The sequence below is a fragment of the Vigna radiata genome, chromosome 4 (assembly GCF_000741045.1).
Source record: "Vigna radiata var. radiata cultivar VC1973A chromosome 4, Vradiata_ver6, whole genome shotgun sequence".
Taxonomy (NCBI): domain Eukaryota; kingdom Viridiplantae; phylum Streptophyta; class Magnoliopsida; order Fabales; family Fabaceae; genus Vigna; species Vigna radiata.
Window position 1 is genome coordinate 18,375,360 of NC_028354.1, and position 26,615 is coordinate 18,401,974.

Consider the following 26,615-nt stretch of genomic DNA (forward strand, 5'->3'; position numbering starts at 1 on the left):
CTGTGCCAACGTGGGGGACCACTGGTCATTTTAGGTGTTTTTTGAAGGAAACTTGACTTGTTTTTGTTGCAAGTGTGAGTGTAGGGTTTGATGTGATGGTTGGGACACCCCATGATGTAGAGGGGTCCCACCCACGGTGATGACATGGACCTTGGTGAGTTTTAGTGTAAATCTACCACAAAAAGCATTACTGTAATCGTTTACAAAAGCCTTGTAATTACGCGAGCCATAATGCAGTTTTGGACATCCTGTTGAACTGAAGGAGCCACCTGTGCTAACGTGGGGGACCACTGGTCATTTTGGGTGTTTTTGTGAAGGAAACTTGACTTGTTTTTGTTGCAAGTGTGAGTGTAGGGTTTGATGTGATGGTTGGGACACCCCATGATGTAGAGGGGTCCCACGTAGGGTGATGACATGAACCTTGGTGAGTTTTAGTGTAATCTGCCACAAAAAGCACTCCTGTAATCGTTTACAAAAGCCTTGTAATCGATTACGCGAGCCATAATGCAGTTTTGGACATCCTGTTGAACTAAAGGAGCCACCTGTGCTAACGTGGGGGACCACTGGTCATTTTGGGTGTTTTTTGAAGGAAACTTGACTTGTTTTTTTTTTTTTTTTCATTTTGGGTGTTTATTGAAGGAAAGTAGAGATCTTTGACAAAATAAATAATGCTTAATTCATTCATCTCAATACAATGATTACAATAAGAACATTACATGACATCTTACTAAATTATAAAAGTGCACAATAACAACATTGAAACTTGAATACGAGTACAGTCATCCAATAACCAGTCTTAGAGCTGATAACATACTATTACAGTACTCCATTAAAGTAATTTTTCCCCTTCATTAGAAAACATAAATTAAAGCAGAGGATGATGATGACGGTAAGTCAGTTGGCCGAACAAATTTGCGGAGGATGGCATCCACATTGTCATCCTTTTCTGCCCACATTGGAAGTCGAATGACAGGTTTTGGCGTTTCCTTCACCAACTCAACTGATGGATGACAAATGTCAGGTGGAAAAACCTTCACAATGTTGCGGTGAACGATATTGAGGTAGTGGTTGTTCCATATGAACATAAGGATTTCGCCTAATAGAACACACCAAATCAAATAACACACCAAATCAACAAAACCCATAACGGATGCAAGAAAACACAAGAACCCCAATACCCAAACCTAAAACGAAATACCAAAACCTAAAGAGGATAGAAGGCATTTACCTTGGTCCAACGAAGATCCATTCCGGAACTTGCCATTTCAGAGCACTGGAGAGCACTTGAGAGCAATGGAGAGCACGCAAAAGGGGAGAGGAGAGGACGTTGGGAGACGACGGAAGAGAGACAATCTGTCACACAAAACCAATGAAAAAACTGAGAGGGTAGAATTGGAATACAAAGTTTCTGAAAAGCTTTCCATTTTGCAAGCCAAATTAAAAAAAATAAAATAAAAAATGACTATCCAATAGGACATTGACACGTGACAGTGTCAAATATGTGTCAAAAATTAGGTGTCAAAATAACGGGACCCTTTAATATATGGCAGATGAACGAAGAGATAAGGAAGAAATCTCATATGGACTATTATGCAACACCTTTTTATCTTCTTTTTTAAAGGGGGAAACGCGTAAATGAAACCAAAACATTACAGCCTTAGAACATGTTTCTCAAATGTGTGAGGTTCAACCGTTCAAAGCACACAAGTTCATCTCAGAGAAAGTATCCTACGATAATACAAGTGTTGTGTTGTCAATTTTCTCTCGCCGATCTTAGAAAATCAACCAACAATTTCGACGATAGACACAAAGACTCTCTTCGTGGAAGAGTATACAAAGATATTCTTGAACATAATGACGTCACTGATTATGCTGTTGCATTAAGGTGGGATATATGGACACAAAACCCAAGAATCAATGAGTAAAAGAAGGAAATTGAGTTGTTGTGTCAGCTTCATCACCCTAATCTGATCTCTCTTTTAGGATTCTACGAGGGAGAAAATGAGAGTATCTACATGTCTAATGGATCTCTAGATCGACAACTTGAAAGGGCGGAACTTTCGTCGAAGAAAAGACTAGATTTGCATAAGAGCAGCACGTGGACAACACTACCTTCACCGATAAAAATAAGGAAAATATATTTTTAATAATTATTTTTTTTTTACAATATTTAAACATAATGACTTCTAATTAGTCTGTTAAACTAATCAATAAAATAATAACGTGAAAAAATTGTTATCAAAATTATTAACATCTAAGAGTCTAAGAATGAAGTGTAAGGAAACAATAAATATACACCTGTTTGAAACTGTATGCACAGACATTGAAAATAGATGATGGTAGAAACAACATTTTTCTTTGTTTCTATATATGATGAAGGGATAAAAAGCAAGCGTTGAAAATATACACTTTGGTACTCTCTTCATCCACCAACTGTCAAGTAAGGTTGGACGGTTGACAAAGTTCTTTCTAACGAAACGTGTTGATTAAACAAACCAACGACAAGCATATAGCTACGAAAATCGAAGATGAGTAGAGGTGGATAGTGGTGGGTTAGAGGCAAGTGTTTGAAACTATGTTTCTCAAATGTCTGAGCTTCAGCTGTTCCAAGAACACATCTCAGAGAAATTATCCAACAATTATACAAGAGTTGAGCCTTCAATTTTCTCTCTCCCATCTTACCAAATCAACCAACAACTTTGATCCAAAAAGGTTAGTTGGCAGTGGAGCATTTTGCAATGTATATGAAGCTTCTCTCCAACGTAGTGACGGCTCTCCTTATACAGTCGCAATAAAGAGATTTATGGTAAAAGACAGTGATATCTTCAAGAACGAAATAGAGTTGCTCTGCCAGCTTCGTCACCCTAATATCGTCTCTCTTGTAGGATTCTGCAACCACAAGAAAGAGAAGATTATTGTGTACGAATACCTGTCCAATGAATCTCTTTATCAACACATACAAAGTGGGAAACTGTCATGGAAGAAGAGGTTGGAGATCTGCATAGGAGCAGCACGTGGACTGCACTATCTTCACGCTGGAGCCAAGCGCACCATCATTCATCGCGACATCAAACCTAGCAACATTCTTTTGGATGCAAACATGGAGCCAAAGATTTCAGGTTTTGGTCTTAGCGTACAGGGACAGCGTTTTATGTCAAAGCCAAAGCCAATTAAAGTAGATTCTGTTGCGGGTAATAATGTTATATTTTATCATATTACTTACGTACTGCCATGAAATTTTGGGTTGTTTCTATCATTTTGGTAATTAGTAGGTCACGACTTCTTGTAACAAAATCACTTTCAGCATCCAAGGTTATGAGATAGCATACAGAGTTGGCACAGCAGAAAGCAAAACTAACTAGAAACAACAGAAAACTAACAATGATATGTCCTAATAAAGGTTCTGCTTTGTTTTCATGTTAATCACAACTTTCTTTATATAAAGTCGATCATATTTACAAAGCACATTTACTAATTCCTGCAAATTGTTTTCAAATATGGAGCCTCCAGCAGAATGGTAACAAATCCGAGATTTTGTCAGTTAGAATAAGACAATGCTTTCATTTATAGGTACTATTGGCTACATCGCTGCGGAGCAAATTGAGAACCTGACCATCACAGATAAAACCGATGTTTATTCATTTGGTATGGTTCTATTAGAAGTTGTGAGTGGAAAGACATATATGAATTTAATACAAGAAGAGGAAGTATTTGAAAGGCCGGTTGAAGAGAAAGTTGATCCGAAAATCAAAGGAAAGATTACACCTGAGTCTTGGCAAGTCTTTATAGATATCTTGCAAGGATGCTTGAAATACGAAGTAGATGAGCGACCAACAATGGGTGAGGTAGAGCTGCAACTTGAGCATACTCTGTCGTTGCAGGAACAAGCGGATATCACAAACATCCATGGTGATTATGTTTTATTGTCTAAAACCATTATTAACTTAAAGCCTGAGTTAGAAGATGAAGATATCGGTATAACAGAAGACAGTGATTCAGAAGAGATGGGTAATTACTAGTTATAATTAACTTAAATCTTTCTTCTACTTCTCATACTTCGTCAATGGGTGATTTTGGTGTCTATAAAAAGTTAATATGGTCTCTAAGTGTTTAAATCAAACAATTTTAGTCCAATATAATATATCATCTAATTTATAAAAAAAAAATCTAAATATACTTTTGTAATAAAAATGTAAACTTTATAATTAAATAAGTACTACTAATAAATTCTAGAAAACAAGTAATTAATTTTTTGGTGGTGAATGTTTTAGTAAAAGATCAACGTTGTTTAATTTCAGAAAACAGAAACATGAAATATGATATTCAATGATATTTGAGAAAACAACACATTACAAAAATACAAAAAAACTATATTTATAGTAAAAAAAGTCTTGTCATGCAATTATACATTTATTAAGCAGGTGAAATATTCTAGCGACAAACCAAAGTTGACAATATGTCACTTTCTATCCTTCTGGCTTTGATAGAAGATGACAAAATGTTGAAGTTGAAAGAAAAGACGTATATATGGAAAAATCCCATCGCGTCCAAATAAATGTTTCTAATAGTTTTACCAAGTCTTAGCCTTTGTTCTTTGGACGGTTCAATATTTATTGTCCTTTATTTCTCTCATAAAAAAAACAAATTTATGTTAGTTTAAATTTCTAGTAATGAAATTAAGTTAGTGTTCTTACTAGGAAATCAACTTTTTTTTAAAAAAAAGTGGAACATTATTAATACATAAGACACGGTGTGGAAAATAAGTTTAATTTTAACAACTAAAATAATATTTAAGTAACTATACAAAAGAAAAGTAAATACTATTGAAAAAAATCACTTCTTATACGTTTCAATCAAATTTAATAAATAAAAATTAATTTATTTTAATAAGTTAAATAAATGTGAACTATTTATGTGAAATAAATAAAGAGTATATATAATTCGTAAGGATCTAAAAATTAATTTATAGTAATAATTGATTATTTTTATTAATAAAAAGTTAAAAGAATAAGACTTTGTACTAATAAAGCTTTATTTTATAAAAAATATTATTTCTTGATAATTTTTTTCTAAAATTTTTCTCTGTCTTCTTTCTAAATATTTTGTTCTATCTCTTATTTATAGAAATGAATTTTATACAAAAACTTTACTAATCCAATCAATCAAAATTAAAAATAAATAAGTTCATTTTTATTTATATTTTAATTAGTTTAGCGTTTTAAATTTTTTATTATTCTTTGATCCATATATATGACTCAAAATAAATATTTGTAATTAGTATGCTATGATTTTTCATCGAGATTTTCTTTATGCAATTAAAATATTTGATGAGACCTGAATATTTAGGAACAACTTATAAGTGAAGGCTTTCTCCACCGATTAATAGAAATCTTTAATATGTTTTAGCTTGTTTCTACGAATTAAGTATGATAAACTTTACTGTGATACTGGATGTACACGTGTCTTTTGGTGATTGAATTATATAAAATGTATAATTTTGGTTGATTTAAATTATCTAAAAGACTGAAAACTTATTGATATTCCATTTTTTAACTGAGAAACGTCTAAGAGTGTTTAGACAAACTAGATGGTTGTTTGATACATTTGTTGGGTTCCTTCATTCATGGCTACTTGCATAATTTAATTTTTTACAATTTTTTCATAATAGGACACACGTTATTTTATTGATTTATTTAAATTTATATTTAAAAAAAAAAATTAAACAGACTAATCACAAACTGATGTATATATATTGTTAAAAAACTGTTATTAAAAGAAATTTTCATAACTAAAATTCTCAAATCTAATGATTCCTAATGGCTTCCGTGTCCTGGTGAGACAAGAATAGTTGAGCGAGTTTAAGGAAACTCTTGAAAAATACAAATCATAGGTGTGATAATCAAAATGTTGTAATTTTAATTTTTATATATAATGTTTAGTTTACCATTATACTAAAAAAAATTAAATAATTAAAATTTTTGTACTTATAAGATATTTGTGATAAAGGAATTGACTCTGTTATTAAACTGCGGATCACTGATTAATTCGATAGATTTTATGCATAACAAATTAAAAATATATATAACTATCATAAATGGATTTATCTCTACTTTAAATTTAAATTATATTATTATTTTATAAAATAATATTTTAAATAAATATGGGGTGAATAATATAACTATTATAATAATAATACATTTACTATATTTTGGTAGTTGGAGATGCTCCACAAATTATGCTCTGCTGTGCTTGAAATTCTCACATTAAATAACTTTGAGTTGGTAAGTATTATTTTATACGGAAAAGTTCAATTTTCATTTTTTATTGTAAGTTAAAATCAAACTACACACATACTTAAATTTCTGTAAATTAAAAAAAAAAAGGTATGGTCCAACTTTTTCAAAAGCTTAATTACAAAAATTAATTTGAAATTGCATATATAAATGAAGTGATTCTATTTTGTTTTATTGCCCTTGAAATAAACGTGGAGGAATCTGTGGAAGAAGACCATACTGCATTGACTTGTACAGCAGCCAGTCCAAAAAAGGAAAAAAAGAAAAAGAAAAGTATAATCTTGAACTTTACAGGTAATTTAAAATAAAAATATATAAAAATTTGACCATTAGAAATAAATAATTTTCTACCTAGACATGAAGGTTATTGGTGAAAAAAAAGAAAGAAGAAAGGGCAGCCCTCTGGAATGTTTAAAATGCGAAAAAGTTATTTACAATATCATTTTTGTAATGATATATAGAACTATTACCTTCTTATACAAATTTTATCACTCAAAACTTGTTTGAATAGTATATATGAACATTAAAAAATAAATTAGGATATATTTTAAATAATAAAATAAGAAGAATAGCAAATAAATTAAAATCTATTTATCTTATATAAATATAGAAGAATTTTGTCTTAATGAAACTCTAATAAATATGTCTGGAGACAAATTTGAATGATAATTTAATATATCTTAGTAAAAGTAAAGACATAAAGAAGTTAATAATTCTAAAAAATAGTTAATATTAACTTATTAACATTAATTTTTAATAAATATACGTTATACATAATAAAGAAAATATATATTTAATTATATTAATAATTAATAATTTAATAATATTAAAGCTGTTGTAATAAAATTGTAATATTTTTTTAGTATGCTAAAAGCAAATACATAAACTGTTGTTGCGTTGAATCTAATATATAGCTAATCATTTTTATTTTCTAATGTTTGCTTTTTAATTTTAAATTATGCCAACATAAAAATACAAATTACTAGACATATTGTTTGGCTTTATGAGATTTTCACAGTAGTGCATTGACAATGAAGGGAAATGTAGACTCCGATGCCTATGTAGAGTGGAAGTATCTGCTCAGTTCTCCAAAAAAATAGTGGCTGACAGCCTTTTGAATCACTCTAGCAAAATTTTATACATAAATCTTTCCATTTTTCTATATTTTCTGTATTTTAAATAAAAGTATTATTTGTTAATAAAATTATTTTATTGATATTGGATGAGTGTTGAACTGGTTGAGTATTGACTTATCATGTTTAAAGTTTTGATATTGTGTGTTACTTTGATGACAGATTATCGATGGACCCAACTTGCACACGAACTGCTTTAAGAACCGTTCTCTTCTTCTTCCTTATGTGGTGCCTCTCTTTCCTTTCAACAGCAGACGATATTTATCATCCCACTGACCTCTTTAGCATAAGCTGTGGCTCATCCACCAACTTCTCCACTCAAGACACTCGGAATTGGACTTCAGACAATCACTTCCTTTCTCCAACCAACCCCTCGGTCGCTGCTCCTTCACTCACACCATCTACCATCCAGGGTCCTTACACCCATGCTCGTCTCTCTTACTCCTCATTCACTTACTCATTCCCTCTCACACAAGGCCCCAAGTTCATTCGTCTCTTCTTCTACTCTACTTCATACCAAAACTTCCCTCGCTCCCTATCCTCTTTCTCAGTCCAAGCAGGCCCCTACACCCTTCTACAAGATTTCAATGCTTCACTCAACGCCGATGCCGATGATGACCCTAGCCACCCTCACATCTTGTTCAAAGAGTATTTCGTTTACTTTGGAGACGGTGAGAACCTGACTATAACCTTCTTTCCCAGTTCTACTGATTCCTACGCTTTCATCAACGGGATCGAGATTGTTTCCATGCCCCCTTATCTCTACTACACCGATCCTCACTCCACAGAGCAGCCGCAATTTGTTGGCACAATGAATCCACATGTCACTGAGCACAAATTTGCTCTCGAGACCATGTTCAGGTTGGTCGTTTCCGCTGAAATTCCTTCCTCAGGGGACACGGGTATGCTCAGAACGTGGAGACCTGACATCAAGTACGTAACTACTCAATATTATCAACCAGTTGATTATGCGAAAATTAAAAAGCTGACGTTCATTACAACCTATAACTACACGGCACCAGACCAAGTGTACAGAACCGTTCGGAGTATGGGACGTAATGGCTCTATCAACATGGGTTTCAATCTCACATGGCAGCTTCCTGTTGATTCTGGCTTCATCTACATTATACGGTTACACTTTTGCCAGCTTGATCCGAGGGTTAACAACACTGGTGACTTGATTTTCAACATCATCATAGCGGATCAGTTGGCAAGCAACTGGACAGACCTTCTCATGTGGACTGATAATCAGAGGGGTGTACCGGTGGTTAAAGACTACGTAGTTTCCATCTTAGCCCCAGATAATCAGAAAAAGGCATATCTTTCTGTGAAATTACACCCTCACGATAAAAGCTTGATCAAGGACGCACAACTAAACGCAATTGAACTCTTCAAAATCAGCGACCCAACAGGTAATCTCGCTGGGCCGAACCCAGACCTGCCTCCATTATCAAAAACTAAAAAGAGGAGAACCCCTGCCGCCGTTGCAGGGGCAGTTTCAGGTGTCCTTTTGTTGTCCTTTATTGTCGCCTTTTTCCTCATCAAACGCCAGAAGAACGTCGTTGACAACAAGGGTCCCAATAAAAAGGAAGGAACTTCTCGGAGCAGCGGCTTATTACTGATACCGACCGCCCTCTGCCGACAGTTCTCAATGGCCGAAATGAAAGTCGCAACCAACAACTTCGACAAAGTCTTCGAGGTTGGCGTGGGAGGCTTCGGCAACGTGTACAAAGGTCACATCGACAAAGGCTCAACTACTGTCGCAGTCAAAAGGCTTAAACCGGGTTCTCGCCAAGGTATTCGCGAGTTCAAGAACGAGATCCAAATGCTGTCTCAACTTTGTCACCCCAATATCGTTTCCCTCATTGGTTACTGTTACGAGAACAACGAGATGATCCTCGTTTACGATTTCATGAATCACGGCAACCTCCGTGACCATCTCTACGACACTGATAACCCGTCTCTGTCGTGGAAACGTAGGCTCCAGATATGCATAGGTGTTGCCCGAGGATTGCATTATCTGCATACAGGTGTGGAGCAGGTGATCATTCACCGTGACGTGAAGAGCAGCAATATCTTGTTGGATGAAAAATGGGTGGCGAAGGTTTCAGATTTCGGATTATCCCGAATTGGGGGGCCCAGTGGTTCTTCGATGAGTATGGTGAGCGTGAACACTGAGGTGAGAGGTAGTATTGGATATTTGGACCCAGAATATTACAAGCGATACCTTTTGACGGAGAAGTCTGACGTGTACTCACTTGGAGTGATGTTGTTGGAGGTGGTATCTGGGAGGCAGCCTTTGCTCCCTGGGGAGGAAAAGCAACGAATTTCACTTGTTAATTGGGCGAAACATTGCTATGAGAAGGGAACTCCGAATGAGATTGTGGATACAGAACTCAAGGGCCAGGTAGCACCTCAGTCTCTGCGCAAATTTGTTGAGGTTGCATTCACCTGTTTGCTTGAAGATGGGACTCAACGACCTTCCATGAACGATGTCGTTGAGCTGTTGGAGTATGCTCTTCAGCTTCAGGACGGTGTTGTTAATGGTGCGTTGCAGAGTTCTCTTAATTATGAAGATTGTAACACCTCCAAAAACAGCATTATTTAGGCCTCTAGGCTTTACTAAATCCTACGCTTTCAACCAAATCTATCTTCAGCATTCAAAGCAGAGTTTCCAGCAAACAGAGAACTTCACCATGTTCTCAGACAAAGTCCAAAACAGAGAACTAAATATAATATTATTTTAATCATATTTGTTTTATTTTTTAATCTAAAATTATAATATACATTATTATATTATTGTAATGGGTTGTAAAGTGGAAATAAGAGAAAAATATGAGAATAATAATTTTTCATGGTCATATTACACTGTTAACTTAGCATGGGTCAGCACCTATTCAAGACTTCACTGATTCACCATTTTCTATCAGGTCTTTGACTAAGCATAGGTTTACCTCCTCTTTCAGGTTTTCGGAAAAAACAACTTTATCTCAGTGAAGAAAAAAATATACATTTTTACCCAAAAAAATTATAAGAAATTTTTTGTCCTATTATTTTTAATCAAACTTGATCATGAATCTGTAAATTTTCAAATTAGTTTTCCTTTAGAAGAAATTTGTGACTTTCGTTCCTCTCTTCTAATTCCATCAATGATCTAACCGACCGCAAGGATAATTTAGTGATGTTTATGATTTGTTGCTACCTGTATTAACGTGTAATTGTCTAAAGTCCTATATGTAGTTCCAGGAACAAGCAGATATCACAAACATTCATGGTGATTATATCTTAATGTCTGAAACCGTTATTAACTTGCCTGAGAGGGAAGGATGAGCATAGTTTGTCATTTTGCGAACGTGAAAATATCAGTATCGCAGAAGAGAATGACTTAGAAGTGATGTTTCATTGGTAATTTTGTGAGCTCAATTAAAGACTTTTAGCTTTTCGGGACAAACAAAGCAGTTGCTATATACTTTGTGCAGTAGTTAAGTACAATTAAGATATCTCTAGCTTTTGTAGCAATCCTTGTTTTAAGCATTTTGATGAGTGTGATTGTATCTGAATTATAAATCTGAAGGCAGTGAAGAAAATCTTGCTTCAGCCTATATTGTTTTTACTTCTCCTCGTGTTTATTCTGAATTCCATAACTTCACACTACAAGAAATTGAATGAGAAAACAACCGTATAAAGATGTATCTTTAGGCCCAACCTTAGAAAAATAATTGAGAACTTTAATCGGGAGATATCAATAGAAAAATATTACATGAGTAAGGAAATGCTTTTTCAGGTTAAAACAAGTAAAAAATGAACATTATATAAGTGAGACAATGACAGAGGTAGATTGTTATTTAAGGTTATGTCTAGATGTGGTATCTAATTTATTTGAATTATGCTCTTATGGCCCTTTAAAATCGATCATCAGAATGGTAGATCCTTGAATTGATTAGAGCTCACCAAATAACTAAAGAAAGATGTGTTATAAGCCCTGTGATATCTTGCAGAGACAAAGGATGTTCCAAATCCCATTCTAGTCTAATTGATAATGGTTTTGGACAATAAGGTATATTCAGCATTGGTATTTGCAGTATCTGCTTGTTCCTGCAACAACAAAGCATGCTCAAGTTGCATCTCTACTTCACCCATCGTTGGTCGCTCATCTGCTTCATATTTTACGCATCCTTGAATTGATGGCACAACTCTTCTATAATTGTTGGATAATTTCTCTGAGATGTGTTCTTGGAACAGCTGAAGCCTAGACATCTGAGAAACATAGTTTCAAACACTTGCCTCTAACCCACCACTGTCCACCTCTACTCATCTTCGATCTTCGTAGCTAAGCTTGTCGTTGGTTTGTTTAATGAACGCGTTTCGTTAGAAAGAACTTTGTCAACCGTCCAACATAACTTGACAGTTGGTGGGTGGAAGAGTGCCAAAGTGTATATTTTGAACTAAAATTTGAATTCCAATTTTATGAAAGAAAAAAATAATCAGTCAAAAAGTTCTCCTAAAAAAAGTCATCAATAACTGGTTGATAGTTTGCAAAATTTGAAAATTGTCGGACGGATGCTTGTGAATGCACGTATAATTTGGTTTAAGAGATAGAGTTATCATTTCATTGACTAGACATGTTCATTTTTAGTGAAAGTCAATGCACGTAAGGACAGAGCCAGTAATATTCAAGTTTATCCTATCACACCTTAGTTTCTGAGGAATAGGTTTGCTAGTTTCTGAGGAATGTTTAAGAGCTTAGATGAAGAGACTGATGAGATGAATGCTTTTAAGCGTCACAAATTGGAACCATGTTTCCTAAATGTTTGGGTTTCTGCGGTTGGAAGCACACAAGTTCATCTCAGAAACAGTATCCAACGGTAATACAAGAGTTGTGCCATCAATTTTCTCTCACTGATATTAAGAAATCCACAAACAACTTTGCCAGTACCAGACTAATTGGATATTCAAGCTTTGGTAAAGTATACAAAGGTCGCCTCCAACTCCTGGATGGTACTGAATATTCAGTTGCAATAACGCGATTGTTTGCAGAAGAAGGCAATGAAGGACGCGACTGGTTTAAGAAAGAAGTAGAGTTGCTCTGTCAGCTTCGTCACCCTAATTGTGTGTCTCTTATAGGATTCTGCAACCACAAGAAAGAGAAGATTCTTGTGCATGAGTACACGTCCAATGGATCTCTAAATCAACACATACTAAGAGGTGGGAAAACAGAAGCACTGTCATGGAGGAAAAGGATAGAGATATGCATAGGAGTAGCTCGTGGACTACACTACCTTCACGCTGGACTCAAGCGCAACATTATTCACCGTGACGTTTGTCTCAGAAACATTCTTCTGGACGGCCACATGGAACCAAAACTTGCAGGTTTCTGCCGTAGCATTCAGGGAGCACACTTTATGTCAAAGCCAAAAGCAATTCCAATAGATGAATTTACTTGGGGTAATATTTTATTTAATGACTTTACTCTTATGAATATTTTTTGAGTTAAACTAAGCTAATACTTTTAATTATAGGTAGTTATGGCTACCATCCTATACACGACTTCAGAGACACTACCGTCACAGATAAATGTGATGTTTTCACATTTGGTTTGCTTCTTCTAGAAGTAGTGTGTGGAAGAAGGCATTCTGATATGAGAAGAGTGGATGGATTTCTGGAGAAGCCTGTTGAGGAGAATATTAATTTGAATATCAAAGGAAAGATTGTGCCAGATTGTTGGAAAGTCTTTATAGATATCATCCAAAGATGTGTGAATTATGAAGCAGATGAGCGACCAACTATGGGTGAGATTGAGGTGCAACTTGAGTATGCTCTGTCGTTGCAGGAACAAGCAGATATCACAAACATCGATGGTGATTACATCTTATTGTCTAAAACCATTATTAACCCAAGATGAGCATGGTTTGTCATTGCGCCAAGATGACAGTCACTTAGAAGAGTTGTTTCATAGGTAGTTTTGGGAGCTCAAATAAAGGCTTTTAGCCTTTTGAGACAAACACAGAAGTTGCAGTATACTTTGTGCAATAGTTAAGTTCAATTAAGATATTTCTAGCTTGTGTAGCAATCCTAGTTATAAGCATTTTGATGAATGTGATTGTATCTGAACTATATAAATCTGAAGGTAGTGAAGAAATTCTTGCTTTAGCCTGTATTATTTTTACTTCTCGTATTTATTCTGAATTCCATAACTTTACTCTACAAGAAGTTGAATGAGAAAACAACCTGTTATTTCTAGAATAAAAAAAGATGGCTGTAGCACAGAAGTAAAACACTTGATGAATAATTTATATCTAGGTTTCAGTCATGGTTTTATTGATCATCTTCTAATCATTGAACTTAACACAAATCGTTTGTTGAGTTACACAATTGAAACTTATCAAAGGAATTTAGGTTCTTTTCATGTAAAGAATTAAGGTTTTAGACCAATTTAATGATTATGTTAATATTCAAATTCAAAGTATTTGATTGAATATAACATTGTAAGGCCAGCAAATGATCATTTCCCCGTTCGTCAGAACCAGCAAGAACGCAGGAAGCTTCAGAATAAACGCGCTTCAAGCAAGTCAAGCAATATCCAAAACCATTGGCTAAAAGCCATGTGAGTGTGAAACTTCACAAATACATCGATTTAACGTACAAAAAGAATTTTGGATTGGAGTTTATGAAGTTAGCGTCACGATTAAGGCAAAGACTAGAAATAGGATTGCACCCAAAGTTCTTTTTCTTTACCTAAAACGCACGATGTTGTCTCTGTTATCATTTCATTGACTAGACATGTTCATTCTTAGTGAAAGTCAATGCTCGTAGGGACAGAGCAAGTAATGGGAGTGGCCAGCCATTGACTGTTCAATGTGACGTCTTTTGTTTCTGATCACCATTTTATCTTCCCTTTCAAATTGAAACAATAAAAAAAACTTTAGCTTTTCAAATTGAATGGTCACTTTGTACATTTTTCCGTGAAAAAAAAATGAAGAGAAAATGAGTATAGAATGAAGACTTTTTCCAAAATGCATGGTTCAAAGCATGAACAGTGATATCTAACAAGAGAAAGCAACTTGAGTCTACTTAAAATATATACTCTATGGGAACTATTCAAATAATCTCAGACACAAAAATATATTTTTTCTCTATGTGCTGCTTTATTGGTTGAGATAAAGGTTATTAAATAGCCACACAAGGTCAAATAAAATTTAAAATCAATTCCTAAACAGAAAAACTAAAATATCTATTTAATAATCAAACTTTTAAAATAATAAACCTTCTATCTAATTGCTATTACAATCGAAGCTAAATAAACAAATAAATTCCTTTTTTTTAATTTAAGTTTATTTAATGAAATTCCTCCATAAACTTAAATATTTTTCTTCTTCCATCCCGATCAACTTTCTTAATTCTTGAAATGACGCTGACAACTTTAAATTCTTTGTCTTCTGCACTTGTCAACAAACATACTACATGTACCTCGTCTGTGGAGTTATAAATGTCATTTAGACTCCGAAATTTTGGCCTTATAGTATTGTCTTCTTCTTCATCATGTTCATTCACCCTTTCTTTTTCTTCATCATTTTCATTCACCCTTTCTGTGATTCCCGGACACTTGGTATTGTCACTCGAATCTTCTCCCCCATAAAACATGCTTTCTAAAGGCTTTTCTTTCAATTCAACCCAATTCCATTCACCATTTTCATTTACCTGAACATCCCGGCTTACCAGAATTTTTTTTGAAACCGGATTGTACAGCTTGTAAGCTTTTGCATGTTCATCATAGCCAATAAAAACATACTTCTTGCTTTTGTCATCAAGTTTCGTTCTGAGTTGACTTGGGACGTGTCCATAATCTATGCTTCCGAAAACTTTAAAATGTTTGACACTTGGCTTTCTTCCACTCCATGCTTCCTGTGGTATCATTCCATCCAACTTCGAATGTGGACACCTGTTTTGCACATACGTAGCACACTGCACAGCCTCCGCCCAAAACACTTTTGGCATATTTTTCCCTTTAAGCATGGTTCGAACCATATCAAGAATAGTCTTATTCTTCCTCTCTGTCACACCATTCTGTTGTGGTGAATATGGAGCTATAAGAAAACGCCTTATCCCCTGCTCTTCACAAAACTCCTTAAACTTTGCTGATGTGAATTCACCTCCTCTATCAAATCTTAACGCTTTAATTTTCTTGTTAGTTTCCTTTTCCACCATCTGAACATCTTAAATGCCCCTAATGCTTCCGACTTCTCTTGTAAAAAATACACCCAAGCTTTTCTAGAGAAATCATATATAAATGAGATGAAATACCTTTTACCACTGAATGATCTAGGAGTAATAGGTCCACATAAGTCGGTGTGTACCAATTCAAGTTGCTCTTTTGCCTTGTACATAGCCGAGTTTGGAAACTTCGTTCTTGATTGTTTTCCGAGAACGCGTTCTTCACAAACTTCTTCTCAAATTCTATACCGGGTAATCCAAGTACTGATTCTCTCCTTGAGAGTTCAGCCAAGCTTCCAAAGTTAAGATGACCAAACCGACAATGCCATATCATAGCTTCATCTTTCATGTCCACCTTCAAACACCTTTCTTGCAAAATCTGTAACTCCAGTTTAAACATCCGATTTTTCTTCATTCTTACCTTGGTTACAAGACGACCATTCTTTTCCTTCAAATATAATACCTGGTCCTTTATGGAAATTGAATTACCTTTTTCCAACAACTGTCCCACACTTAAAATATTATTCTTCAGCTTAAGAACATAGTAAACGTCCCCAATCTCTCCAACTCTCCCATCCTTCTGCATATGTCGGATTATTCCACGCCCCTTCACGGCCACATTGGAGTCATCTCTGAAAGTCACAAATCCGACCTCCACCTTGGTGAGTTCATAAACAAGAGTTTCATCTCCACACATGTGATTGATTGCTCCAGTATCTATATACCATAACGAGTTAGTAAAAATCTCCTCATACTTTGATTTCAAGCATGGTCTAATATTCGAGTTCTCCAACTTCATTTCTGAGCACTTCATTAGCATTGTCGAGTTCTTTGAGAATTCGACACTCAACAGACCCTAATCTCTTCTTCGCCATCTTCTTTTGTAAGAAGGTTTCTCTTACTTTTCTTCTCGGCTCGACAATATTTAACAATGTGGCCGAGCTTACCACAATGGTAACACTTCCTTGATTTACATTCATATCCATAGTGGCCATGCTTGCCATACTCAAAACATTCCACTCCTGACTGATCTCCTCGGTCTTTTCCTTGTCCTCGGTCATCCCAATACTGTTGACCGGTTCTCTCTTCATTGTCTCTACCACGTCCACCTCTTCCTTGTTCTCGGCCTCATCGTCCTCTGTCGCCAGGATCTTGGCTCTGAGTAATCCGAGATTTATTTGAGTCAAATTGTACCTGTAATGCTTGATCGTCGGGTTTAACCTAATCATCCCAACTCTTTCTCCTTTGTTTGTGGGCTTCTAATGACCCAGCAAGTTCATCCACTATGAGAACCGACAAGTCCTTCGATTCTTCGATGGCGCACACGATACATTCGATTTCTTTTTAAAGAGATCTCAAAAATTTTCCCACAACCCGACTAGAAGGCATTTGTTCTCCATTCCTGTCGAGTTGGTTGGCCACCTTCTCCACCCGAGTTATGTACTCGGTTATATGCTCTTTGGACTTCATCTTCAACTGTTCAAACTCTCTTTTGAGAGCTTGTATTCGGATTTGTTTAACGCGGTTGTCACCTTTATACGCAATCTCCAATATCTTCCAGGCTTCCTTTGCTGATTTGGCATTCGTTATTTTTTTGAATCCCGACTCATCTACTGCATTGTAGAGAAAATACAATGTTGACCCATCTCTTGCACGTGTTTTCTTCAATGTTGCTATCTGTGCCACCGTCTGATCTTCGTCCGCATCAGGCTCAACGTACCCTTCTTCCACCATATCCCAAACGTCTTGGGATCTCAATAATGCCTTCATCTGTAGGCACCAATTATCATAATTGGTTTTTCTCGTCAATTGTGGCACACTCATACCATTGACAACCTTTGTCATCTCTCACAAAAAAAAAAAAAACAAGCACTCACCTTTCCCTTTACAGTGTTTGACTCTCCCCTTCTCCCTTCATTTTTTTCTCTCTAGGTACTCAGAGCATAAAGTTCTGATACCACTTTGTTAAAATAATCTCAGACACAAAAATATATTTTCTCTGTAAAATATGTGTTGCTTTATTGATTGAGATAAAGGCTATTAAATAGCCACTTACACAACCTCAAATCGTCAAATAAAATTTAAAATCAATTCCTAAACAGAAAAGCTAAAATATCTGTTTAATAATCGAAATTTTAAAATAATAAATATCTTAACCGAATCTAAATAAACAAATAATTTTTTTTTTAATTTAAGTTTATTTAACAGGAACATCTCATATTTTTTTTTTTTTAAAAACAATCTTGACACTTCTCCATTTAAGAATTGGAACTTATGTATCTATCAAATCTCCATTTCAGATATGCTGAATGATCAATGTAAACACATCACAGTAAACATCACAGTAGCTTGAATTTAAGAACGAAGCTTTTTTTTTGGACCGTAGATGATCAAGTTGGCTTCACGATTAACACAAAGAGCAAACTAGACCGGCACCCATAATTTTCTTAGTCAAAATGCAGTACACAATTATGCTTGTCACTGTCATAACTAAACATTTTCAGTCTTGATAAAGATCAATTCAAGTGATTAGATATTCTGCATAAACAGTTGATTAATAGGTTATAAAACCACTTGGTTCATCTACCTTTTTATTTGCACATTTCAACCTACAAGTTATTGAAACATATAACACAATGGGGTTTCGTTGGTCTCTTACTCTATCAATCCATTTTCTACTGCTTTATTCACTGTTTTCATTCTCAGTTACTAATTGTCGTCTTTCTGTTAGTCATACAAAATGCCATGAAGATGAAAGCTATGCCTTGTTGAAATTTAAGGAAAGTTTTGTCATTAGTAAGTCTGCTTCTTATAATCCTTTCGGTTATTCTAAAATAGCTTCTTGGAATGCAACCACAGATTGCTGCTCATGGGATGGTATTCGATGTGCTGAGCACACAGGTAATGTCATCAACATTGATCTCAGTAGCAGTCACATCTATGGTACAATGGATGCTAATAGCAGCCTCTTTCACCTCAAACACCTTCAAAGCCTTGATCTTTCTGATAATGACTTTAATCACTCTCGAATTCCATCAAGGATTGGTGAGCTTCGACAGTTAAGACATCTGAACCTTTCTGGAGCCAATTATTTTGGCGAAATTCCACAAGAAGTTTCACATTTGACCAAGTTGCTGTCTTTTGATCTGTGTAGTTTATTCTATTCACCGGATCCTGTCAATTTGTTGAGTTTCAAAATATCCACTCTAAGAAGCTTAATTCAAAACTCATCTAATCTTGAAATTATTCGTCTTAATTATGTGTCGATTTCATCACCTGTACCTGATATATTCATAAATCTTACTTCTTTAAAACAACTCAGTCTTTACAGTTGTGAACTATATGGGAAATTTCCAATTGAAATATTTCATCTTCCAAGCTTGAGATCTCTGGATTTGGGAAATAATTATCACCTGAGTGGTAAACTTCCAAATTTTAATTCAAGTGCACAAATTACCATGTTGCAACTCACTTCCACAAGTTTCTATGGTACACTGCCTGAGTCCATTGGGAATCTCAAGTCTTTGAAATATTTACTAATTTCTCAATGCAAATTTTTAGGTTTTATCCCTTCCACATTTGGGAACCTCACTGAGCTTACGTATCTAGATGTTGGATACAACAATTTCAAGGGTCATCTTTCTTCTTTACTGGTAAATCTTACCAAATTAAGCACCCTGAGAGCAGGTTTTAATGAATTTTCTTCTGACACCATCTCATGGATTTGTAAGCTGCCAGGAATAACTGATTTAGAACTAGACTTTTTAAATATTGGCTTCGATAGTCCACTCTGTTCTGCAAATCTCACCCAGCTATCTGTACTATCCCTACGTTACACCAATTTAAGTGGACAATTTCCATCTTGGATAATGAACCTAACCAGCTTAGCTTACATGGATCTTTCAGGAAATAATCTTCAGGGTGAAATTCCAAACTCTCTCTTCAAACTTGAGAACCTAGAAACTCTTTGTCTGTCCAGTAACTTGTTGGAAGGAGAATTAGAGCTTAATAAGTTTCTAATGCTCAAAATGTTGTTCTTTGTTGAATTATCTTTGAACAAACTGTCATTAATTGGTGGAAAAAATTCATTCAATGCGAGCCTTTCTCACATTCAATTGTTAGGTTTGGGTTCATGCAATTTGAAAGAGTTTCCAAAATTTCTCCAGAACTTGTCTGAGCTGTCATATCTTTACGTGTCAGACAATAATATCAATTCATTCCCCAGTTGGACCTGGGGGAAAACAAGTCTTCAGAGGTTATATGCTTCCAATAACTCATTCATAGGAAGTATATCTCCACTGATATGCAATTTGAAATCTCTCGTGCATCTTGATTTATCATTCAACAACTTAAGTGGCATGGTTCCCTCGTGTTTGGGAAGTTCTATGCAATCTCTGCAGACATTGGTGCTCAAAGGAAACAAATTGTCTGGCCCCATTCCTCAAAGATATATGGTGGCAAGCAGTTTGAGAATGATAGATTTAAGCAATAACAATCTGCACGGTCAACTGCCAACAGAATTGGTAAAGTGTAGAATGTTAGAGGTTATTGATTTCAGCCATAACCAAATTAATGATTCGTTTCCATGCTGGTTGGGCACTCTTCCGGAGCTGAAAGTTGGTGCTTTAGGTCATAATCATCTGTATGGATCTATAAGGTGCCCTGCAACGTTCTCATTTCCCAAACTGCACATCATTGATCTTTCTCATAATCAGTTCTCTGGAAACTTTCCTTGGGAAACAATCCAGAATTGGAAATCCATGATGGCTTCCAACGAGAGTAAATTGCAGTATGAGCTTCATTCAAACATCACGTTGTCGGGAAGGGTGAGTTGGTGGAGTGATGGTTATAGTTATTCGTTGACAATGTTTAACAAAGGGAGTGTCTTGGTTTATCAAAATCTCCAAGAGCTATACTACTTGATAGCCATTGATCTTTCAAGCAATAAATTCTCTGGGGAAATTCCTGTTGTTATGGGAGACTTAACTGGACTTGTTTTGCTCAACTTCTCCAACAACATGCTTACTGGCAGCATTCCTTCTTCCTTAGGAAAGCTTTCATACCTTGAAGCATTGGACCTTTCTTTCAATAGATTATCAGGGAACATTCCCCTACAGTTGGAAGAACTGACTTATCTCTCATACTTGAATGTGTCCTTTAACAACCTCTCGGGACACATACCACAACATAAGCAGTTTGCTACATTCCAAAATAGTTCATTTATGGGTAACCAAGGACTGTGCGGGAGTCCATTATCCAAGAGATGTGAGAATGATGCAGGGTCACCGTTTGTTCCACATTCTGCATCTGATGATGACAATGATGATAAAGATTCAGGATTTTTTGTTGGATTTAACTGGAAAGTGGTTCTGATTGGGTACGGTGGTGGACTTCTTGCGGGATTGGCTCTGGGATGGACTTTCAGTCAAGAAGTATTTGAATGGCTTAAGACTGTTCATATGAGTTTTTATTTTTTCTCAAAGGGATGGTTTTGAGCTCAGTCATAATATATAGGAAAGTAGAATTTAATGTACAACTTTTTGTTTTTAGGTACTTCTGATTGTAGACTTTATTTCCCTTCTGATTTTCTCACTCTCTCTCTCTTGTTAACAAGAGTGTTTTGATTGTACTTTTACTTTTGGAATTATTAGTTAATGTAATTAGGAAAGACAACGATTACAGCAAATCAGGAGACTAACACTACCTATGTGTAAATAATCTGGACCACGTAAAGACACAATTAGAATTTTCCTTATATTTTCTTTGAATCAACGTAAGATTTTTCTGTATGAATAACTGCCACTAGACCAAAAGTATCTTTGATACAGACAATCATAAAAGGTGTTACAAATACATTATAGCCATGCTTGGTGTCATGTTCAATAACCTTGTCCCATAGAGAACAATAACATGACTATTGGAGAAGATTAATCTATGAACATGTGCCTGTTGTAATATAAAGAGACATAAACCTTCGGGGCTTAATTCATAAGATATGAATATGAATGAAAATTTTCAGTCAAGAACGCTAATTTCTGCGAGATGCTCTTCAAAAATGGTACTGAATTTCTTCATTTGACTCTTTTGAAGTGCTAACCCTACTTCAATTCGACCTTCTTTGTCTCTACAGTCAGAAAGGGAAATTGATCCTGAATTATCTACATGAACCACTTCACTCTTCTCGGGCTTTCCCCACCCGAAGTCAGTTTCATACACTTTAAGACTTGGAAACCCTGCAATTATTGTCATGTGCTTCCCCAACGTGGCAAATTCAGTAAAATTTGACATCAATGTTTCAGCCCCTTCAAATGTTCCTCGTTGCAAATGTCTAACCTGACTACCAATAGCAATGGCTGCCTCCAAAATACCATTTCCTCCAACAAGCTTGCTCCTCTTGACTTCAGCATTGCCACAAACCAAACAATTTCCAAAGTATTCCAATGGAATTGAAAATTCAGGACGATTACGACAATCTGCCATAAAGGCCAAGATGTAGGACTCATCATCATTGAAAAGTACAGTACCAGCTTTAATCTCTTCTGATTTCACCTTACAAAACCAAATCAAAGAACATGTCACCACAAAGGTTGTTATGTGTGGTAGTTCTAGACCATGGCTTTTGCATTTAATAGAGACCCATTTCTTGAGTTTCTCAACATGATCATGACTCAAGACAAACGTGTGACGCACCATGTCAGTAGGAACATCACGTATTTCGCCCTTGGACTCTACATTCTCCGGTAAAAAGTTCAACAGTTCCTGCAAGAAAATGTGCTTAAGACCTTTAGGGTCTTGAATGATATCCCTATTGTGCAATGGTATAGCAAGGGAAGCCAAAGTCAAGTCTCCATTGGACTTACAAACAGAGGCCCAGAATTTCATGAAGTGATGAAAAGATTTTCCATCAGCAGCCACGTGTCTGAAAGTGATGCATATGGCGAAGCCAGAATGGGGCATAACAGTGACCTGAATGGACATGAGAGGGAGCAAAAAGGTGCCATCTTCTAAGGTGTGTGGTGGGGCCAAGACAGGAACAAAAGGGTGCAAAGCTGTGACATCTTTTGGGGAATCAGAGACAAAGGTGGTGAAATCTGCTGAGGACTCAGCTACTCTGAAGGAGAGAGAATTAGATTGTGTGTAGAGGATGTGAGGTGGGTTTGGCTTTGGAGGGAAGAGAAGGTTGGAAGAGAAAGGGAAGAAGTGTTGGAGAGTGAGGGAAAGAGAGTTCTTGAGAGTTGGAAGGAGAGTTTGGAGGAAGTGTTGGGTGGAATAAGGGAAGTTAAAGAAGAAGATACGTTTGAGAGGTGGACAACAAAGCCATGGAAGATCGAAGAAAGTAAGAGGGATAGAGGTCCAAGGAACAGAACCTGGTGGAGGACTAACTTCACACTGTTCTATCACCTTCACTGTGTCAGCCATGGATTACAGGGTTGAACTTTGATGTGAATGTGTGAATTCACATATAGACAAGAACAAAGATAAGAATGACAGACACTGTCCAATGAAACAAACAAGTTGAGTAATCGAATTTGCAACTCAATCTTAATTCGTTTTAATGTTTTCTTCTTCTTGCATGTTTTTATTTTTTAAACATATTGATTTGGTGTTGGTTGAATAACTCAATTTTATTTTCACTTAATCATTTGGCTCCTTTCTAACTACAGTTTCTGACAGCTGATGTCAACTATTGTTTTTTAATTACCATTAAATGAAATAAATTATTAACCAATAGTCTTAATTTATTATTTTTAAAATGAATAAAATAAATGTAAGAAATCATAATACTTCTTCCTTTGTTCGTAATGGTAAGGTTTTGTTTTGAATTTTTCTAGTCTTTTTCTTATGAAACTCTTCTTTTATTGTCTCCTATATTGATAATTTTTTTTATTAAAATACTAGTTACTTTCTTTATTCATAAATAATAAATATTATAAAAAGAGTATATGCCGATTATAATAATTGTTGCTTATTATATTATTTAAACATTACAACATATAAAATAATAATAACAAAAATCTCAAAAAAAAAAATAGTCCTTGAAAGGACAAGTCTTGATTTGATTTTACATTCTATCTTCTTAACCACTAATTTGATTTTACATTCTATCTTCTTAACCACTAATTTGATTTTATTTAGTTCTCTTTTCTCTTTTTCTAATTATTTACCTATCATAATTATAGACATCAAATGTAAGAATCCAAAATTTTCCATTTTAAACATAAATAAAATTTTAAAGTAGATCTTACCTCAGTTTTTAAAAACTTTTCTCTCTCTAGAAGTAAACTCCTTTCCTAAAGCTATGCCTTCTCTCTAAGCATTTTCATCACTAAGTTGTTTGTTCAACAATCAGGAAGCTCATAGGTGTTCCTGGCATTGAGAGCTCCGATTATCACCGATCAGTTTTTTGATCCTCCACCGGTAAGTGATTCTCTCCTTTCTTTCATGATTCTTTGGCATGCAAACTGTTGCATGTTATAGTGATTTTTCCATTTTCAATTCTCAGTTTAAATTAGGTTCTAAGAACTATTCCCTGTCACAAGTTTGTAGGTTCCCATAGAACTTTTGTGAGACGCAAGTTCAATCTGGGTTTTGGCAAGACGGTAGACTGTTTTGAGGTAAGGGAAGCTAGGTCCTAAATTCTTGTTTGAACAATATTTGCATCCTTGTTTGATCTTTAGGTAGAATTATTACAATTTGATGCATGTATAAATTGGGTGAAAAATTGCTTTACCTTTGAACTGGATGTAAGAGAACATGTGCTGAAATTTATGTATTATGGCTTGTGTTTGATATGAACTGATAAGTGAGCAATTGTGAATTGTATGACTATGTATATGATGTGAATTTTATTGTTTAAGAGTGAGGATTCAGTTTTCTGCAGATTGTGAGTAAATGGCTAAGTCAATTTCAGCATTTGAGTCAAATTAGGNAACTTGAGTAGTGAATTTGAGAATTATAGGTTAGACTTAGGTTTAGGCTATTGCAGTCACTTAGGTAAGTCATTTATGACTTATAAGAAGCATAAAAAGTGTCTGAAAGAATCTCTAAACAGTGAATATGAATCCAAGTTCCTAACTGAACAAATATAGAGTTTTTTATCATAATTCTNTGCATATCTTTTAGAGTTTTGAGTTAGGATAGTGTGTGAGTCTTCAAACAAGTTAGATTCAACCTATACTTCGAGTTAGGGGTGTCCAAAATTCACCAAAAGGCCTAAAACNAAANTTAGGGGTGTGAGTTCTTCCAAATCTGCACAATCTGCATAAAATTCTGCAGAATCCACGCCTGGGCGCCCCAAAAGGGCGTTGGGCGCCCTTTGATTCAGCGTTTTGCCAGAAATACGGCGCCTGGGCGCCCTTTTCTGCTGTTGCTTTTGTTTTTGATAGTTTGGGGGGTTCCGGATGTCCGTTTTGGACGTTCTTTAGGTCGTTCTGGGGGTTTTAGACCCTTCTGAAACTGTTGGTGATGGTTTCAAAGTCATTTTCCTTGTCTAAGTATGAGTTCATTGGATTTTGGATCGTTTGTGGTTTTTCTTAAAGTGAAATTAATGTTATATATATGTTTGTATGCAAAGTAAAGTTGAAGGGTTAACTGTACATGGTTTTATATTGATTCAGTGAGATAATGTCATGNTATTTTGGTGGTTCATGTGTTGAGTTAAGTTTCAAAATAAAAGTATGATTATTGGACGTAATTCCATGATCCTCAAGGGAGGTTACATGGTGGTGCCACTGTAGTTTGTCGTGATTGACCGTATGAATGGCCGAAGTTCAGGATGGGGTTTACCTTGACATTCTAATGACCATCCATGCTCAATTAGAGAGTGATGAGTCATGTGGTGAGAATAGGAGGAGGTCCTAGTCTTGGGTGTCTCCATTTTATATGGGCCAAGATGAGTTTGGTTGGACTTACACTTGTGTGTGGTCGGGTGAAACCCCTCGGCAATAGCTTTGCAAAGCAGTAGGGCCACCACAAGTGCACAAACCCTTGGAACTCGACATTTCATACTAGTCCGGACGGTCAAATCACGTGGTCTGTCCTTGGTATCAATAAAATGCATTCAGTTACAGTTTGTGTTGTATTATTGTCATTACATGCTTGATATACTTGATTGATAACATGTTTTTTTATACCTAGCTTACCCTTGCTTTGTGTTTGTTGTATGTGCTTGCCCTCCCCCTTGCGATGATCATCCAATCCTTTGGATGTGAGCAGAGTCAAAGGATGTTTTCCTGGAGTAAGCTTTGGAGACAGAGGATCCAGCCACCACCTCTTAGGGCCCTTTCTATTAGATTCCTTTACTATATTTTGAGAGACTTTATAATCCTGTTGTAGTATCTACTTTTCTAGGTTTTATGCTATACATTTTTATACCATTATGAGAAACTTCCTTTATATGTAAAGTTTTAAGTTTACAGCTCATTTTGGATGACTATACTGATTAGAATTTCTATGTACATGTTCATACTGCTCTATCATGTTATAATGATAATATCCTGTTATATTATATTGTACCATATAATTTATGGGATGTCACATCAAACACCCATTTTTCGGATAAAGAATACAAACATTATTTAAGATCTTTTCATTAACTATTACCCTAGTACTATAATTATAAATTCTATTTTATATCAAATTTATAAGAATATATATATATATATATATATATATATATATATATATATATATATATATATGTATGTATAATATTTTTAATTTAAATTATTAATAAATAAATATTTTACCGACATATATTATATTATGAATACATATTAAACAATTTATACTATTAACAATTTCTGTGAAATATTAAATTTTAATTTAAAAACGAAAAGAAAAGCTATGAATTAAAATGGATAAAAGTTAGTGATCATTTAAAAAAATGCTCTTGAATAAGAATTAAAAAAAACTATTCAATATAGCTATTTAATTTATGTATGAAGAAAATTTAGCATAAAATGAAACAAATGACAAA

The 26,615-nt window shown here is 35.1% G+C and overlaps 5 protein-coding genes across 5 annotated transcripts; 4 read left to right on the forward strand and 1 right to left on the reverse strand.

The window, feature by feature from the left end:
- The first annotated feature begins 2,551 nt into the window (after positions 1 to 2,551).
- On the forward strand, positions 2,552 to 4,064 carry LOC106759159 (receptor-like protein kinase FERONIA). The gene is made up of 2 exons (XM_014642176.2): positions 2,552 to 3,191; positions 3,571 to 4,064. Exons 1-2 carry the CDS (start codon positions 2,576 to 2,578, stop codon positions 4,017 to 4,019), a joined length of 1,065 nt encoding a protein of 354 aa, XP_014497662.1. The 5' UTR covers positions 2,552 to 2,575; the 3' UTR covers positions 4,020 to 4,064.
- A 3,260-nt stretch (positions 4,065 to 7,324) lies between these two features.
- Positions 7,325 to 10,145, forward strand: LOC106758480 (receptor-like protein kinase FERONIA). Its single transcript, XM_014641399.1, has 2 exons — positions 7,325 to 7,365; positions 7,589 to 10,145. The coding sequence occupies exons 1-2, from the start codon at positions 7,325 to 7,327 to the stop codon at positions 10,032 to 10,034; spliced, it is 2,487 nt and encodes an 828-aa protein (XP_014496885.1). The 3' UTR covers positions 10,035 to 10,145.
- A 1,927-nt stretch (positions 10,146 to 12,072) lies between these two features.
- Positions 12,073 to 13,601, forward strand: LOC106758847 (receptor-like protein kinase ANXUR2). Its single transcript, XM_014641840.2, has 2 exons — positions 12,073 to 12,871; positions 12,946 to 13,601. The coding sequence occupies exons 1-2, from the start codon at positions 12,223 to 12,225 to the stop codon at positions 13,326 to 13,328; spliced, it is 1,032 nt and encodes a 343-aa protein (XP_014497326.1). The 5' UTR covers positions 12,073 to 12,222; the 3' UTR covers positions 13,329 to 13,601.
- A 4,672-nt stretch (positions 13,602 to 18,273) lies between these two features.
- On the forward strand, positions 18,274 to 21,287 carry LOC106758481 (receptor-like protein 12). The gene is made up of 2 exons (XM_014641400.2): positions 18,274 to 19,558; positions 19,631 to 21,287. Exons 1-2 carry the CDS (start codon positions 18,274 to 18,276, stop codon positions 21,130 to 21,132), a joined length of 2,787 nt encoding a protein of 928 aa, XP_014496886.1. The 3' UTR covers positions 21,133 to 21,287.
- A 96-nt stretch (positions 21,288 to 21,383) lies between these two features.
- On the reverse strand, positions 21,384 to 23,160 carry LOC106758722 (coumaroyl-CoA:anthocyanidin 3-O-glucoside-6''-O-coumaroyltransferase 1-like). Its single transcript, XM_014641689.2, has one exon. It carries the CDS (start codon positions 23,054 to 23,056, stop codon positions 21,653 to 21,655), a length of 1,404 nt encoding a protein of 467 aa, XP_014497175.1. The 5' UTR covers positions 23,057 to 23,160; the 3' UTR covers positions 21,384 to 21,652.
- Between the last annotated feature and the right edge of the window lie 3,455 nt (positions 23,161 to 26,615).

Bases quoted from the DNA above. Each gene is read 5' to 3' on its own strand.
- LOC106759159 (XM_014642176.2), top strand. From the start codon at position 2,576: ATGTTTCTCAAATGTCTGAGCTTCAGCTGTTCCAAGAACACATCTCAG. The intron at 3,192-3,570 runs GTAATAATGTTA...TTTCATTTATAG, and splicing joins TAAAGTAGATTCTGTTGCGG to GTACTATTGGCTACATCGCT.
- LOC106758480 (XM_014641399.1), top strand. From the start codon at position 7,325: ATGAAGGGAAATGTAGACTCCGATGCCTATGTAGAGTGGAA. The intron at 7,366-7,588 runs GTATCTGCTCAG...CTTTGATGACAG, and splicing joins GATGCCTATGTAGAGTGGAA to ATTATCGATGGACCCAACTT.
- LOC106758847 (XM_014641840.2), top strand. From the start codon at position 12,223: ATGTTTCCTAAATGTTTGGGTTTCTGCGGTTGGAAGCACACAAGTTCA. The intron at 12,872-12,945 runs GTAATATTTTAT...TTTTAATTATAG, and splicing joins AATAGATGAATTTACTTGGG to GTAGTTATGGCTACCATCCT.
- LOC106758481 (XM_014641400.2), top strand. From the start codon at position 18,274: ATGGGGTTTCGTTGGTCTCTTACTCTATCAATCCATTTTCTACTGCTT. The intron at 19,559-19,630 runs GTGAAATTCCAA...ACTTGTTGGAAG, and splicing joins TTCAGGAAATAATCTTCAGG to GAGAATTAGAGCTTAATAAG.
- LOC106758722 (XM_014641689.2), bottom strand. From the start codon at position 23,056: ATGGCTGACACAGTGAAGGTGATAGAACAGTGTGAAGTTAGTCCTCCA.